The 15831-nt window shown below is 39.2% G+C and overlaps 1 protein-coding gene across 12 annotated transcripts in view; it reads left to right on the forward strand.

Moving 5' to 3' along the window:
* The window catches only part of Atf7ip2 (activating transcription factor 7 interacting protein 2), a 76246-nt gene that overhangs the window by 23073 nt on the left and 37342 nt on the right, over window positions 1-15831 (forward strand). For 10 of the 12 annotated variants that reach the window (XR_013427149.1, XM_078024630.1, XM_078024631.1 and 7 more), the window contains 3 exons: window positions 2474-2608; window positions 4811-4909; window positions 7417-7577. Coding sequence is in view for 11 of the 12 variants with exons in the window: in XM_078024630.1 (XP_077880756.1) it covers window positions 2474-2608; window positions 4811-4909; window positions 7417-7577 (395 nt within the window). In the remaining variant the exon portion in view is untranslated. The other 2 variants (XM_078024635.1, XM_040277040.2) reach the window with 2 other exon arrangements.

A 15831-nucleotide genomic window follows, 5' to 3' on the forward strand; every position in this document is an offset into this window, starting at 1 on the left:
TCTAGTTTCTTTACATTCTCCAGAGACAACTTGGATTTAGCAGTCCTTTTTTCCTATGTCAAACAGCTAGCTTTCCCCTCGTGTTATTCCTGTCCAGACAGTTCTCTCTCTGAACCTGTCTCTGTTTATCTTGTTTGAATCTCATAGATATAAGGCCCTCCCATGCTGACAGTCTTTTTCCCTGTTGAATCCTAGAGCTGTTGTCTCCTGAGATCTAGGAAGGATCGGGACCCAGCTGACTCCATTAGGTTAGAGGCTTGGAAGGTTTTTCCTCCACAGTCGAGGTTATTCACTCTAACTGCCCTCTTAAAAAACGTGAGGGCAGATTGTAAATTTAGATTTTCTACAAACTTGTGGCCAATTTGGTTGCCATCTGCAAACTGCAGGTAGGCCTTCCACCAGATTCATAATGGTGCATACATTACCATTGGTAAAACACATTTAATAGGCATTTTATGGAATCCATTGTGCCTCTGTACAATAGACATCATCACCAAGTGAGGACAAACGTCCACTCTAAAAAGAATTACTCCTTAGTGGGCAAGTCATCAAGTTTAAGGGTCTCCCTCAGATAGAGGTTTTTTGAGCTCATTTATAGTTGAAGATCATTGTTTTCGCCTACTGTTTTCTCAGATGTAGCCAGTATGAATCATTAGTGGTGCCTGTTAATTGTACAATTTTCTAAGCCTCTTTCCTGGAGATTCTATTTGGATCCAGGATGAGGCCAAGTAGTTGTGATTTAAACATATGTTCCATTTGATTATTCCTTTCTAAGGAAGTTTTTCAGAAACACATGTTCAAAGCATTTAGATATGTTTCTCTTAAGATTTATCTGAGCATGACCTTCACATATTACCCCAGCCAGTGAACTGGCAAGCACGCAGTAACCCACACATGGGTAGCAGGTAAAGGCTGTCAGTAAAAATAGTATGTGTTTCTGAGAATTTTTTTTACAATAATATTTTGAGTGATGTGTGTGTGTGTGTGTGTGTGTGTGTGTATATATATATACATATGTATGTGTACATGTGTGTGTGTGTGTGTGTGTGTGTTTAATAAGCACTATGGCAAAGACCAAGTAGACATAGACAATGTTGAATAATGAAAACAATTGAAAATGAAAAGGAAAAATCTTGGGAACAATCAAATAAAATTAGACTAAAACTAATCATCAGGTGATGTCAATATAAAAGAATTCAACATGTGAACTATGCATTTCAGTTGAGCACCATGTAGCAAGATATAATTATTGCTAATAAACACCTTAAATGTATCATTACTGGTGTCTTTATTAAAAGAGACTACCTACTTTGTTATGAAATTTGTTTACAGGAGGATATACACTGAAAAACTACAGTGTTTGTGAATGTATGGCTCAGCAGAACTGTGCTGATCAGTGGCCATTGAGATTAATTATGCCTCCTGAAAATAGGCCAATCTATTTTGTTTTTTGGTTTAAAGTGCAGATTATATAAAGTGCATTAATCTTTCATGTAATAGCTACTACAGAGTGTTAGAATAGCATTCATTTTTCCAGAAAGTGTGAGTCATTGCATATTTGTCCCTGGCTTTTTTCCATTTTAACATAACAAAGCTACCCCTAAAACACTATGGAAATAATGGTGAATTTCTTGCATATTTATTTCTCTCATTTCAATATGGAACTATTTCACATGTTATCTTATTTTGTTTGTATAAAATCCTTTAAGTATTCCTCATTCAGCAAACATTTTTCTATGTCCTCTATCCATTTTGGACAGAGAAAACGAAGCCCAGAGGTGTTGTGACTTGTCAAAGACCATATGGCTTGTTAATTGCAGGGTCAAGTTTCAAACGTGGGCAATTTGTTCTGTATCTACTGTAGACCACCCAACCATTTTCATCAGGCTCTGGTTTTCAGATAAGTAGAGCTGCTTTTTATGGACTGCGAACTTGTAAGTTTGATAATTAAAAATCTAAATGGAGCTGGGTGCTGAGGCAGGAAGATTTTGAGTTCAAAGCCAGCCTCAGCAAAAGCCAGGCGCCAAGAAACTCAGTGAGACTGAGGACTCGGGATGTAGCTTCATGGTCGAGTGCCCCTGAGTTCAATTCTTGATCTCCCCAACCTCCAAAAAAGTGTGTGTGTGTGTATGTGTGTAATATAGCTCTGTAATTGTTTCTATAATGGATATTGTAGAATAATAATCAACTGGCACTATAGGAAGCAATTTGAGAATAAGTTTAATTTCTAACATCTTTATATATTGTATATGGTATTTTTTTATTCTAATTATACATGACACTAGAGTGCTGGATATGTTCTATTGAGCTTAATATTCATGTTTTATATAACTTATTGCTACAGTAATATAAATGGAAACATTAAAAAGTATCTTAATTAATCCAGAAAAAGAGCAAAGCTATTTCTAAAAAGTAAAAAAGTTATTTGAAATTTGAAATCTGGGATGTTTTTGTTTTTATTTTAAAATTCTAGGTCAGACATTTGATTCGTCAGGAGATCTGTAGTGTAAATCACAAACTATTTGATAAAAAACTGAAAGAATTGAACGAACGCATTGGGAAGATGCAGTGCAGGAATAAGCATGAAGCAACAGCTGATGAACTCTTCGTAAGTTTGGTTTCATTTGAGTCCTTTTAAAACAGTGAAATCTAGTGCTCTTATGTGTTAGAAAAGGAAACAGTGAAGGAAGAAGACCCACATTTGATTCCTGGCCACAAGCCTGTTGAAGACTATGGCATAGAAAAGACGAAAGAACTTGGTTCTTTTCAGCAGTATTGGCCATGGAGAAGTCTCAGAGCCATCAGCATCCTGGGTTGCTTTATGGCTTAGTTCTTAGGCACTGTTTCTTTTCATTTTAAGTTTGTTCTGTGTTAGAGCTAAACAGCCTATTTCAGCCTCTTGGAATCCCCCCTCCCAGGGTCACTTGCTGATTGGTGTTTTTATCAGCATCAGTTTTATAGTGGACCAATTAAAAGACTGATTGTTGGGAGTCGCCCTGGCCCCAAAGACTAACTTCCTCATCCCCCCCAGAAGAGCCACCCAGTGGTGAGCCCTGCTGACTCACATGATCCTTACCCACCAATCAGATAGCACCCCGTGCCAACTGTCAAACCATTAAACCGTTAAACTGTCATAACTGTCAAACCACCCCCTGCTCTATAAATACGCAGAGCTGTTCCTGGGTTCCGAACCTGGGAGGGGGACTGCCTCACTGCCGAGGGCCCCTCTCTCAAGGCTGGCCGTCCTCGTCCACTCTTTCGAGCACTGCTACTCGCACAACACGGGCTCTTCAGTAGGTGAGTTCCCCTATCGGGTATCCAACTTCAGATGGGCTACTCAGGGGCTGTGACTGAACGTCCGGCAAACCTCTGACGCCCAATCTGGAGGAGAGAACGCACCCCACCACGGCCTTCACGGTCACGGTGGACTCTGGAACCCAGTGGCAATTCTCAGAGATCTGTTTAACTTCTGCAAGTCTCGAAAAAGTGGAAGGAGATCCCCTCTCTTGAGGCTCCTTGTCTTCCTTGTTCTCACCCCAACTATCCGGTAGATGAACGCCCCCGCCTACCGACTCCCGTGTCGGCTCTGTCCAGCCCCTCAGGTGATCCCCTGACTGGGCTGACACCTTTAGTCCCCCCAAACTAGGTCCCGCTCCCTAATCCTACAAACCAGTGCCCCCCTTAAGAAAGGTTGCTGGACCTGAGGGCATCATCCGGGTAATGACCTCACACAACCCAAGCGAAGGTTGGGCTCATTCCCACAGATCCCACCACTTACAGGCTTGTAGCCTCACTCACCATGATATATACACATGCCATTGGCTAATACCCTCCTTCCCGAGGAACGCACCAGAGTCTGGGAACTTGCCAGAGCCCATGCGGATGAAACTCACCAAGTTAATTCCAGTCACCCTCCAGGGCCACTTGCTGCCCCAGATCAAACTCCTGACTGGGATTATGATACACAAGCTGGCATACAGAATAGGGACCGATTCTCTGCATTTATTATTGCTGGGCTCAAGAAAGCGGCACCTAAGCCCATCAGTTTCCAAAAATTACAAGAGATTATTCAAAAGCGAGAGGAGACCCATTGGAATCTCTGCATCGGCTTACAAAAGCCCTTCAGCAGTATGCTAACCTAGATCCCGAAACCCCAGATGGCCATCATGTCCTTATGACATATTTCCTCTTGCAGAGCTACCCCGACATCCGGGCCAACTCAAAAAGCTCAAACAAGGCCCTGCCACCCCCAAGACTGAGATCTTGGCGGTAGCCTTTAAGGCTTTTCACAAGGCTGAACTCAGTAATTTAAGATGCTCGCCCAGGCCCTGCAGGGTGCTGCCTCGGCTTGCTGCCCCTCACAGCAGGCCCAACCCCACCCCACCCCCGCGCGCCTGCTTCAAGTGTGGCAAAGAGGGACATTGGGCCAGGCACTCTGCATACCCCATGCCCTAAATCAACAACATGGTCATTGGGGCTCTGACTATCCTAGATCCCGTAGGAGGCCTATGGCCAGGGCACCCTCTGACCTTCTGGATATGTCAATCAATTGACGGAGCCTTGGGTCATTGTCCCCCCGCCCCAATGATCAATAGACAGGAACCCAGGGTGTGGATTCAGGTGGATGGATGCAAGTTTGACTTTCTCCTTGACACCCAGGCTGGGACCAATTCCATGAAACCAGGGGATAACTAAATAAGAACTTCTTATTTGATTATATGCCTAAGTCTCACAAAACTACTTTGAATGACTTTTCTATATATTATCTTAGCTCTTTGGTTTGGTGTTTACTTATTTTTCTTTCTTCCAGGCAAAAATAGCAAGACTTCAGAGACGTATTAAAACAGTATTATTATCTCAAAGGAAAGGTTTGGAACCAAACACATTATCTAGTAATATAGCCTGTCAGGTTGGTATAAACACTCGGGAGTTTTTAATAACCTAGATGACTCCTATAAGTAGTTGGACTGTAAGAAATGAATTTATTTCCTAACTTGGACTTAAATTAATTTATACTTAGAATGTTCTTATGAATTGTACCACTTACATTTCTTTAGTTTGAAAACGGTCAATATATACAGCAAAGTTGAAAGAATTTTACAGTGAGTATTCATATACCGAGCACCTAGATTTTAACTTTAATATTTTGCTAACTTATTCTTGTCATATATATTCATCCCCAGTAAGCCGTGTATATTTGATTCATTCAGAATGCCAGTATATTTTGTATCAAAATAAACTTTGAAACATACATTTCAAAATATTACATATAAAATGATTAAGTACAATTTAGTGGCTGTCTTTGTGTGTATTTATTTGGGGAGCGGATACTAGGAATTGAATCCAAAGGAGGCTTTACACTGAGCCACATCCCAGCTCTTTCAGTTTTTATTTAGAGGCAGAGTTCATTAAGTTGCTTAGTGCTTAATGAACTAAGTGCTGAGGCTAGCCTCAGCCTCCCAACATGTTTGTACCACCGTGCCCAGCTAGCTGTTTATATTTTTATATACAACTTATAATTTGTGCATGTACCCTGAATTATTATCTTTTTTTTATAATGTATGTTAGTATTTGGCTTCATTTCTGATATGGTTAATCTGTTTTTTTTCTTGACGAGTCTAGAGCTTTTGAAGTTTTACTCTTTCATTTTTCTCATTGATTTCTATTCTTCATTCTTTCTTTACATACATTAGATTTCTGCGCTTTTTTTGTGTGGGCATGTGTGGTACTGGGAGTCGAACCCAGGGGTGCTCTACCATTGAGCTACTTCCCCAGACATTTTTTTATATTTTTTATTTTGAGTTAAGATCTCAGTAAGTTTGTGAGACTGGCCTTGAACTTTCTGTCCTGCTACTTTCAGCCTCCTTAGTGGCTAGGATGGTAAGTGTGCACCACTGCAGCCTGCTCAGGGGATTGTTTTTTTATATATAAGGTCACGGTATAGCTGAGTAGTCCTACAGTTGTCATGGGAAACCAAAGTTGTAAGCAATGGACTTGGATTTTTTTTTTTTAAAGTTGAACCCAGCACATGCATTTATTTATTTATTTATTATGTGTTGCTGAGGATGGAACTCAGTACTTCACACGTGCTAGGCAAGCAATCTACCACTGAGCCAAAACCCCAGCCCCCTGGACTTGGATTTTTATTAGGTTGACAAGATTTCTGAGCAAGTGTTGAAGGAACGTTTTGTGTATTTCTTCTTGCTTCTATTAAAGTACAACATGAAAGAAACAATTGTAAGGAGAAAGTGCTGAGTAATAAGGGTGCTGCACACTGGAAAATTCTCAACCTATCCAGATCGCAACAGATCCTAAAATTAGGAAGTTTATTGGCAAAAAAGCATGCTCTGAAGAAAAAACCAAGGACATGGTTGTACGACCTTTTGCTTCTCCCAGAGGAGCAAAACGTGACAGTGTTCAGCCAAACCAAGGGTTCTTTGAGGAGATGTGGCATATACCTTTTCAGTAGGCAGTTCCCCTTTAGGTTTAGTGTAGGTCCTGCTCTCCTCTCTTAAGTGTTTTTTCCCTGAGATTTTGTGTGCTACTTGCGTTGCCTTCATTCCTGTGGCTCCCCTGGGTGTCCTGTTCATTTTCTATGGGTCCTACCATGGTTCCCAGTGCTGTTGGATGGAAGTTCAGGAGATGTTGGCCCATGGACCCTGTCAGGCAGTGCCCTGGGCTTGCTGTTGCCTGGGCTGGGAGCAGGGGTGATGTGGATGTGTGAGTACTGCAGGCCCTATTACTGTCCCTCGTGGGGTGCACTGACCATCCAGACATTGAAGTGGATTGGGCCACCTTTTCCTGATTTGCAGTGTTGTTTAATACAATAATATTGCAGAATTGTGCTTTAGTGTATCTGCATTTTTTGTGTGCATACTGTACCAGAGAATGGTTCCTGAGTTAGACACTCAGTTGATCCTTTCCCATTGGTAATATGCAGACGTATTATAAATGCTGCAAGTTCTCAAGCCAGAACACAGACTACATGTTTAAGTTTTAAACAGATTCACTACTTGGAAAAGTGAGTTTGCAATCTGATTTATTTCTGGTCTTTATTAGAAATATGGCAGTAGTAAAAAGTTGAAGTCTTATTTTTTTTTAGTTTCTAAAACTTCAGCTGGTAGAAATAAAATGTTGTCTAAAGTATTTAATATCCCTCCTTGTAATCCAACCTAGGAAGTTGAATGCTGTATGGTGACATTATCTTTATTTCCTTGAAGTTTTGGGTTTTTTTCCTCAAAGTTTTTAAAAGTTTATTCTGGCAGAGAAATCACAATTGTGGTCATCAGTTGTTGAAATACAGATTATATAATATGTTTTGTCATGTGAGAATATTTTGAAAATATTTTTAAGTGAAATTTTGACTGACATAAATTTTACCCACTCCTTAACTGTTTTTCCTCACCCATTTAACAGATTACAAATTCAGAGACCATGAATTTTGGTAGGAATCAAGAATCAATTAATAATCCAAATGAAAGAGTAACTTCAGTGAACTCTGAATCTTCTAACCCCTTGAAGAAAGCAAATGAAAACATTAATTTGTCACCAGATTGTGTTGAGTTTGTTTCTGAAAGGTAGGTGTTTCTACAAAAATCAGCAAACTCTCTAAACAAATACTTTGTAAAAATATACCCTTTTCTTAATTAAGCATAAAATAACTTGTAACTTCATACATGAAGACTTTTGTGCATGAAAGAACACAATTGGTTCTCTAAAGCTGGATTGTTGTTTAATAGTTCTAAATTTTTAAATGGAGACATGATCAAGTTTTTCCTTTGATACTTCCCGACTTTGGTAGAATGATTGACTCTAACATAATTTCCAGTTCTACGCATGAAAAAGTCAAGACCCTTGGAAACAGTAGTTGAAACAATTATGCTCAAGAGTTGTTACGGTTAGGAAAGAAGTACCTAAGGTTATTTCCCTTCATATTGAAAGTAGTATCATGGTAACCTCAAATCAGAGTGAAAGGTTAACTTATTTGTCTAATTGGGTCATAAACAACTGGGAAGTTTAAATTTTCTAATCTAGTCTAAAAGATTTGGGGGAAATAGGGAATGGTTATAATTCAATAAAGAAATACGTCTGGTGGTCCTGGCCTAGGTGGATATTCAAGGGGAGGAGTGGTGGCATATTAATAAACTCTTTTCTCATCATGAGTGATGAGAAAGTTTTTATTTCTAATTGAGATTTTTTTTTTAACATTTCTCTTTACATGTCCTGTATTTTTAATTTTCATCCTTTTTTATTGGTACATAATTTGGCCCAAATCATTCTCCAGTATTTCACCTTCCCCCCTACCCTCCTTCCTGCTGGTCCTTCTCCTCTACACATTTCCCTTCAGTTTTCATGAGACTCCCACTGCCTTTCCATTTGTCCTGTCTAACTTCTAACTTAGAGAAAACATACCACCCATAACTTTCCGACTTTAGCCTGTTTCACTGAAGCTAGTGTTCTCAAGTTTCACCTACTTTTCCGTAAATGACATAATTTCATTCTTTATGACTGATAAAACTCCATTTGTTTATATACATACCATATTTTATTTTCATTCATTCATTCACATGGGAAGCCTCTGCCGACTCCAGAGTTTTGTTGTTGTGAATTGTGCTGCATAAACTTGGGTATTCATGTGTTGCTGTACTTTGCTGACTAATTGTTTAGGATAAATACAGAGGAATGTCATAACTGGATCATATGGTTGTTCCATTCCTAGTCTTTTGAGAAACCTCAATATTGATTTCCATAACAGTTTTTCTAATTTATAATCCAAACAGCTAATGTATAAGTGTTTCTTTTTCTGTACATCCTCTAGCAATTATTGTTTGTGTTTGTTTTAAAATTTACTTATCTAAACTGTTGTATATGACAGAAGTGTCTGACAGCATTTCAATTCATAGTACACATATAGAACACAAATTTTCATGTCTCTGGTTGTACACAAAGAGTCACACCTTTCTTGTCTTCATTCATGTACTTGGGGTAATGATGTCCATCTCTTTCCACAGTCTTTCCTACCCCCATCCTCTCTCCCTTTCCCTCCATCCTCTTTGTCCTATCTAAAGTTCTTCCATTCCTCCCATGTTCCCACCCCGCCTCCCCATTATGGATCAGCCTCCTCATTTCAAAGAAAACATTTGGCATTTGGTTTTTTGGGATTGGCGTACTCCACTTAGCATAGTATTCTCCAACTCCATCAATTTACCTGCAAATGCTATGATTTTATTCTCTTTAATGCTAGTAGTATTCCATTGTGTATATATACCACATTTTCTTTATCTATCCATCTACTGAAGGGCATCTAGGTGGTTCCACAATTTAGCTATTATGAATTGTGCTGGTGTAAACATTGATGTGGCTGTGTCATTGTAGTATGCTGTTTTTAAGTCCTTTGGGTATAAACCGAGGAATGGGATACAGCTTAGATACAGCTGGTTCATTCCCAGTTTTCCAAGGAATCTCCATACTGCTTTCCAGATTGGTTGCACCAATTTGCAGTCCCACCAGCAATGTGTGAGTGTGCCTTTTTCCCTACATCCTCACCAGCGCATATTACTGTTTGTATTCTCAATAGCTGCTATTCTAAGTGGAGTGAGATGAAATCTTAGAGTAGATTTTGATTTGCATTTCTCTAATTGCTAGCGATGTTAGACATTTTTTCATATATTCTTTGATTGTATATCATCTTCTGAGAAGTGTCTATTCAGTTCCTTGACCCATTTATTGATTGGGTTATTTGGTTTTGGGGGCTGTTAAGCAAAATGAATTAAACCCCTTTCTCTCACCATGCACAAAAGTCAAAGTGGAAGAAAAAGTAGGCCCAATCTTCACCACATCGGCTTGGGCCCCGACTTCCTAACAAGACTCCTGTAGGGCAAGGGTAAAACCAAGAATCAATGAGTGGGATGGGTTCATACTACAAAGCTCCTCAGGAAGAGAAACGATGAGTGAGGTGAATAGAGATTTTACCACAAGCACATTAGGTAATCTCCAGAGTATATAAAGAACTGTTTGTGTTCTTGATGTCTGCCATTCTAATAAGCGTGAAATATCAGTGTAGTTTTGACTTGCAGTTTCTTAATTGCTAAAGATATTCAACATTTTTTTTCATGTATCTTTTAGCCATTTGTATTTCTATATTTGAAAAGTATTTACTTCATTATTAATTGGGTTATTTGTTTCTTTGGTGTTAAGTTTTTGAGTTCTTTATATATTCTGTATGTTAACCCTCTGTCAGAAAGTAGTGAGCAAAAATCTCCTGTATGTTCTTTCTTCACATTCTTAATTGTTTCCTTTGCTGTGCAGAGGCTTTTTAAATTGATGCCATTCCATTTATTCTTGGCATTATTTTATGAGGTTTAGGAGTTGGTTGAGGAATTCATTGCTTGCACCTGTCTGTTGTAGTTGCAAAGTTTTCGATCTGATTCCTAGGACTTAGATCCATTTTGAGTTGGCTCTTCTGCATACCAAGAGACAGGGACCTAGACTCTTTCTTTTACATATGGATAACTAGTGTTTCCAGCAGCATTTGCTAAAAAGAAAAAAAAAATGGCTGTTTTTTCTTCAATATGTTTCCAGGATCAGATGACTGTGTCTGTGTGGGTTTGTCTCTGTGTCTTGTATTCTGTTCCATGGTCTATGTGGGATTTTTCTATGCCAGGACCAGAGCTTTCCCATGTACCAGTACTAAACTGTAAAGCTCTGTAGTATAATTCAAGGTCAGATGTTGTGATGCCTCCAACATTGCTTTTTGGTTTGGCTCTTCTATGTCTTTTATTCTTCCAAATGAATTTTAAGACTGTTTTTTCTAGCTCCTTGAAGGATGCCATTGATATTTTGATAGGGATTACACTGGATCGGGGTATTGATTGTATAACATGACCGTTTTAATAATCCTGCCTATTCATGAACGTGGGACGTCTTTTCATCTTTGTGTCTTCAGTTCCTTTCTTCAGTGTTCTGTAGTTTTCATTGTAGAGATCTTTCACCTCCTTGGGTAGATTCATTCCCAGGTGTTTTTATTTTTTTGAGGCTGTTGTAAATAGGATTTTTTTCTTGATTTCTTTCTCAGCAATTTTGTGTATGGAAAAGCTATTGATACTTGTATGTTGGTTTCGTAACCTGGTATTTTGCTGAATTTGTTTATTAGCTCTAGAAGTCTTGCTTTTTTGGATCTTCTCTGTAATTTTTATTTGAAATATTAAATTATGGCCATTCTTTGAAGAACACCACTTTTTCCAACTAATTGCTATTCATATTTAAGGTTGCTGTAAAACAAAGTAGAAGGGCTGGGGTTGTGGCTCAGTGGTAGAGCGCTTGCCTAGTATGTGTGAGGCACTGGTGTTTGATTCTCAGCACCATATGTAAATAAATGAAGTCCATTGACAAGATAAAAAAAAATTAAACAAAGGAGAAAAGCAAATACCATTACTGACAGCACTAATTCACTTCTAGGGCATCAGAAAACAACAATTATATAAACTCCTGGCTTGGGCTGGGTCGTGGCTCAGCGTTAGAGCACTTGCCTAGCACGAGCGAGGCCCTGGGTTCAACCCTCAGCACCACGTAAAAATAAATGAATAAAATAAAGGTACCGTGTCCAACTACAACTACACAATAACTATTTAAAAAAATAAAATAAAATGTCCTGGCTTTCTCTAGCATCAGGATAATAATATGAGGAACCATACATTTCTTTTTTCGCTTTCTTTTTAAAGAATTCCTTTATTTCTTTTTTTTTTTTTTTAAGAGAGAGTGAGAGAGGAGAGAGAGAGAGAGAGAATTTTTTCATATTTATTTTTCAGTTCTCGGCGGACACAACATCTTTGTATGTGGTGCTGAGGATCGAACCCGGGCCGCACGCATGCCAGGCGAGCGCGCTACCGCTTGAGCTACATCCCCTGCCCTCCTTTATTTCTTAAATCCTTTAAGAAATAAGTTATGTGTGTGCAAAGTATATAAACTGATATGTAGAAAAACTATGATGGAGGCTTCACACTCCAACAACTTTGAAAAGCTGTATTTAGAATCATTTTTTTCCAGTAAGGAAAGAAAAAAAAATTTCAAACTCATCCTCGTTTCTGAAAGCCAGGAGGTTTTATAATTGTTGATTTCTGATGCCCTAGAATTGAATTAGTGGTGTTAGTAATGGTATTTGTTTTTATGGTATCTTTTAGATTTAGAAGTTTGAGCATTTTTCATTTTATAATGTGTAGAAAATTGAAAAGACAGTAACAACTGATCTGTAGAAGCTTGTAGAACAGAAGGCTTATGACTGTAATATGTGTTTGATAAAGAAGAATCTTGCTTAAAAATAGGACGAGAAGGGCTTTATGTACAGTCCTTTCCAAAATGAAGATAAAACATGAAGGTCTTCGGTACCCAACAACAGACCACTTAACAAATGCTGATTAAACAAAATGTCAATACTGCCCAAAATGTCTTAGATTAATTTCATATGAATAAGTGTTTACAGAGACACAAAGGGGGAAAACAAGTTACTGGCTAATAGTAGCCTAGAGAAATAGGCATGTGTTTCCTCCTACTTATTCTTTGTTGAAATTCATCTCATCTTTTTTTTTTAAGAGAGAGAGAGAATTTTTAATATTTATTTTTTAGTTTTCGGCGGACCCAACATCGTTGTTTGTATGTGGTGCTGAGGATTGAACCCGGGCTGCACTCATGCTAGGGGAGTGCGCTACTGCTTGAGCCACACCCCAGCCCCAAGAACTCAGCCTTCTTAGCTGCTTTATCATTACCTGAATTCTTCATTTCATATGCAAAAATTTTCCCCAGATAAAATCTAAGCAGAAATCATGATAGACTTCACTTTTCAGAAGGCTGAGGAGATGATAGGTTTGAGTCCAGCCTTGACAACTTAGTGACACCCTGTCTCCAAATAAAATCAAAAGGGCCAGGGATGTACCTAGGGTAGGGAACTTGCCTAGCCTGTATGAGGCCCTGTGTTGATCCTCAGCATCAGGAAAAAACATGACACACATTTGCACTACCATGACAATCATCAGTTATCCAATTTCCTTCCAATATGGTCTATGAAAAAGGGATGTTGTTAGTAGCAGTGAGTAGAGCAGTTTCATAAAAGCTGCATATCATTAAGTGAATAAAAGTGAGATACCAAAAGTCCTTTCATTTTCAGATTTACGGATGGATTTCTTAGGATAAGCATTAGTAGCTGTGTAGATTCCCGTCGTAACTATATAGGTAGGACCTGTATAAATAAGTTCAACAACTGCAATGACGTGTATCTTCCTCAGTCCTCTGTGCCAGTCAGGAGGCTCACCACCCCCACGTGGACTTCAAGCACCACCTCCTCTGTCTCATTGTTTCTGCCAGCGTTTCACAGTTACATATGTGGCGACGTTTGTGTTGCTGCCTTTGCCTACATTGTTCTGTGAGACCCACCCGCTGGGGCTATTTTCTGTACGATATATCATATGCCACAGTCAACCCATTCTGTCATGGCACTGGAATTGCTTTCAGGGGGGGGGATGTAAGTAGTGGTGCTACAAACATTATTTTGCATGTCTTTTCATGAATACACATATACACACATCGGACATATTCATGGAGGCTAGAGGATATATGTATTTCTAGATTAAATAGCTATTACAACCAAAGCAGTTGCATCAAGTTGTACTCCCACAGCAGGTGTGTGCGGTTTTTGTTACCACCTGTCCTTGCCAACACTTGGTATTATCTGTCTCTGATTTTAGATATACTACTGAAAGGTATCACAATATGGTTTTAGTTTGTTTTTCTTTCTAAGAATGAAACTAAATACACAGTCTCATATTTGTTAGCCACTTGTATGTCCCTCATGAAGTGTAAGACCTGCTTCATTCCATCTTGCATTGCCTTTTCTCAAGTTCATTATCTGATGTATTTAGTATGCATATCTTTATAATTCCCAAGTCTCTTTCCTTCCTTAATGGTGTCTGTATATACTGTACTTAATTTCAGTTAGCCCTCTTTTCATGTATTCTACTTTTTTGATGAATGCTCCGTCTCATTTTAAATATCTTCACCATCTTTTCCTTCATTGTGTGTGTGTGTATGTGTGCGTGTGTGTGTGTGTGTGTGTGTGTTACTTGGGATTGAACCTAGGGCTTTTTGCATGCTAGGCAAGCTCTCTACCACTGAGGTACATCCCCACCCCTTTTTATTTTATTTTGAGACAGGGCTTTGCTCAGTTGTTCAGGCAGGCCTTGAACTTCTGTCTTCTTGCCTTAGCCTCAGTCGTTGGGATTGTAAGTAGGCACCACCATACCTGGCTTCCCTCCATGTCTTAATACTATTAATCATAATTATTTGAATGCCTTGTTTTATCACTCCTGTATTTGGATCACCTGTGTATCTGTTTCTATTCTTTTTCTGTCAATTTCCAGTCATTTAGTCTGTCTGGCATATTTGATAATCCCTGAACAATTGTTAAGGCCCTAAATATTTTGGTGTAGACACATTCATCTTTCTTGTGCTTGTCAGATAAACTGGTCTAACCCCTCGCCTGTTGAGTGTGACTCGAGGCTTGTTGTGATCTGAGGATGTCTCTTCCTCTTTCTCATTCTGGATGGTTCCTGAGACTTGGACTTTTTTCAAAAAAACATTTTTTTTTAAGAGAGAGAGAGAAGCTTTTAATATTTATTTTTCAGTATTCGGTGGACACAACATCTTTATTTTTATTTTTATGTGGTGCTGAGGATCAAACCCAGCGCCCCGCGCATACCAGGCGAGCGCGTTACTGCTTGGGCCACCTCCCCAGCCCGAGACTTGGTCTTTCACAGAGGGTTCACCCTGACTCCCTGACCTTCATGGGTGTCGGTGTTGATACTTAGCTCCTACATACAGGGTCTTAAACTTTCCGCCTTTAGTTTCTTATACACTTAAATAGCATTATAGTTGAAGTACTATATTACCAAGTAAAGAAGACTTTACTGAAGAATTTTGAGATGGATAAGGGATTTTGACTATAGTGTAATGAGCCTCTGAGAAGATCTACTTGAAATTTAGATAAGAATGTTAATTTTGTTTCTTACAAATAATAGTAAACACTAGAATCCCTCATTGATAAATTTTACATAAAATTATTAAATCCACATTTTAAAATGTGCATAAAAACAGTTCATTTCACAGAATGAAAATAAATATGTAGAAAGTTCTGCTTCTGCTGATGAAACATTATGGTAAAAGCTCAGTACCTGTAGCTGTTAAATACCGTAAGAGCAGTCTAAAAACGGGGAGTCTGTGGGGACACACTGTCCAGTAGGGACCTCAGGGCAACAGTGAGGAACCCTGACACAGGCCTACTGCCTGGAGGCGCGTTCCAGGGGGCAGAGCAGAGGCGGGAGTCACCCAGAGCTGGGTGGTCCTGCTGAGGTCCCCCAGAGACGAGAGTTGGTAGGATCTGTGTCTCAGTACAGCCCAGAGAAGAAAGTGCCGAGACGGCGCTCTGAAGGCCCATGGAGGACATTTCTTGAATCATTGCCTAAAAATGGATCCTCGCACACAAGACGGAAGCAACCTGAGGCGCAAGAGAGAACTACTGGAAAGAAGACCAAACAGTTTCTGGAAGTCCAATATTTTGATTTCCCACTAAGATGAATAGACTTAAGAAGCCATTGGTAAAGTCCAGAGATGGCTATGTCTCAGTGGGGCTAAGTTAGTCCTAAAGACTACAAAGGACCTCACACTAAAAAGCTAAAAGCAAGTTTCAAAAGATTCTTCATAATCCCCAAAAAGTTTAATTGCCTGCCAGAAGAAAATCCAGTGCTGAGGAATGAAACATCCCCTGCTCAATAGCACACAGCTACT

This window comes from Ictidomys tridecemlineatus, chromosome 10 (genome assembly GCF_052094955.1).
Source record: "Ictidomys tridecemlineatus isolate mIctTri1 chromosome 10, mIctTri1.hap1, whole genome shotgun sequence".
Classification (NCBI taxonomy): domain Eukaryota; kingdom Metazoa; phylum Chordata; class Mammalia; order Rodentia; family Sciuridae; genus Ictidomys; species Ictidomys tridecemlineatus.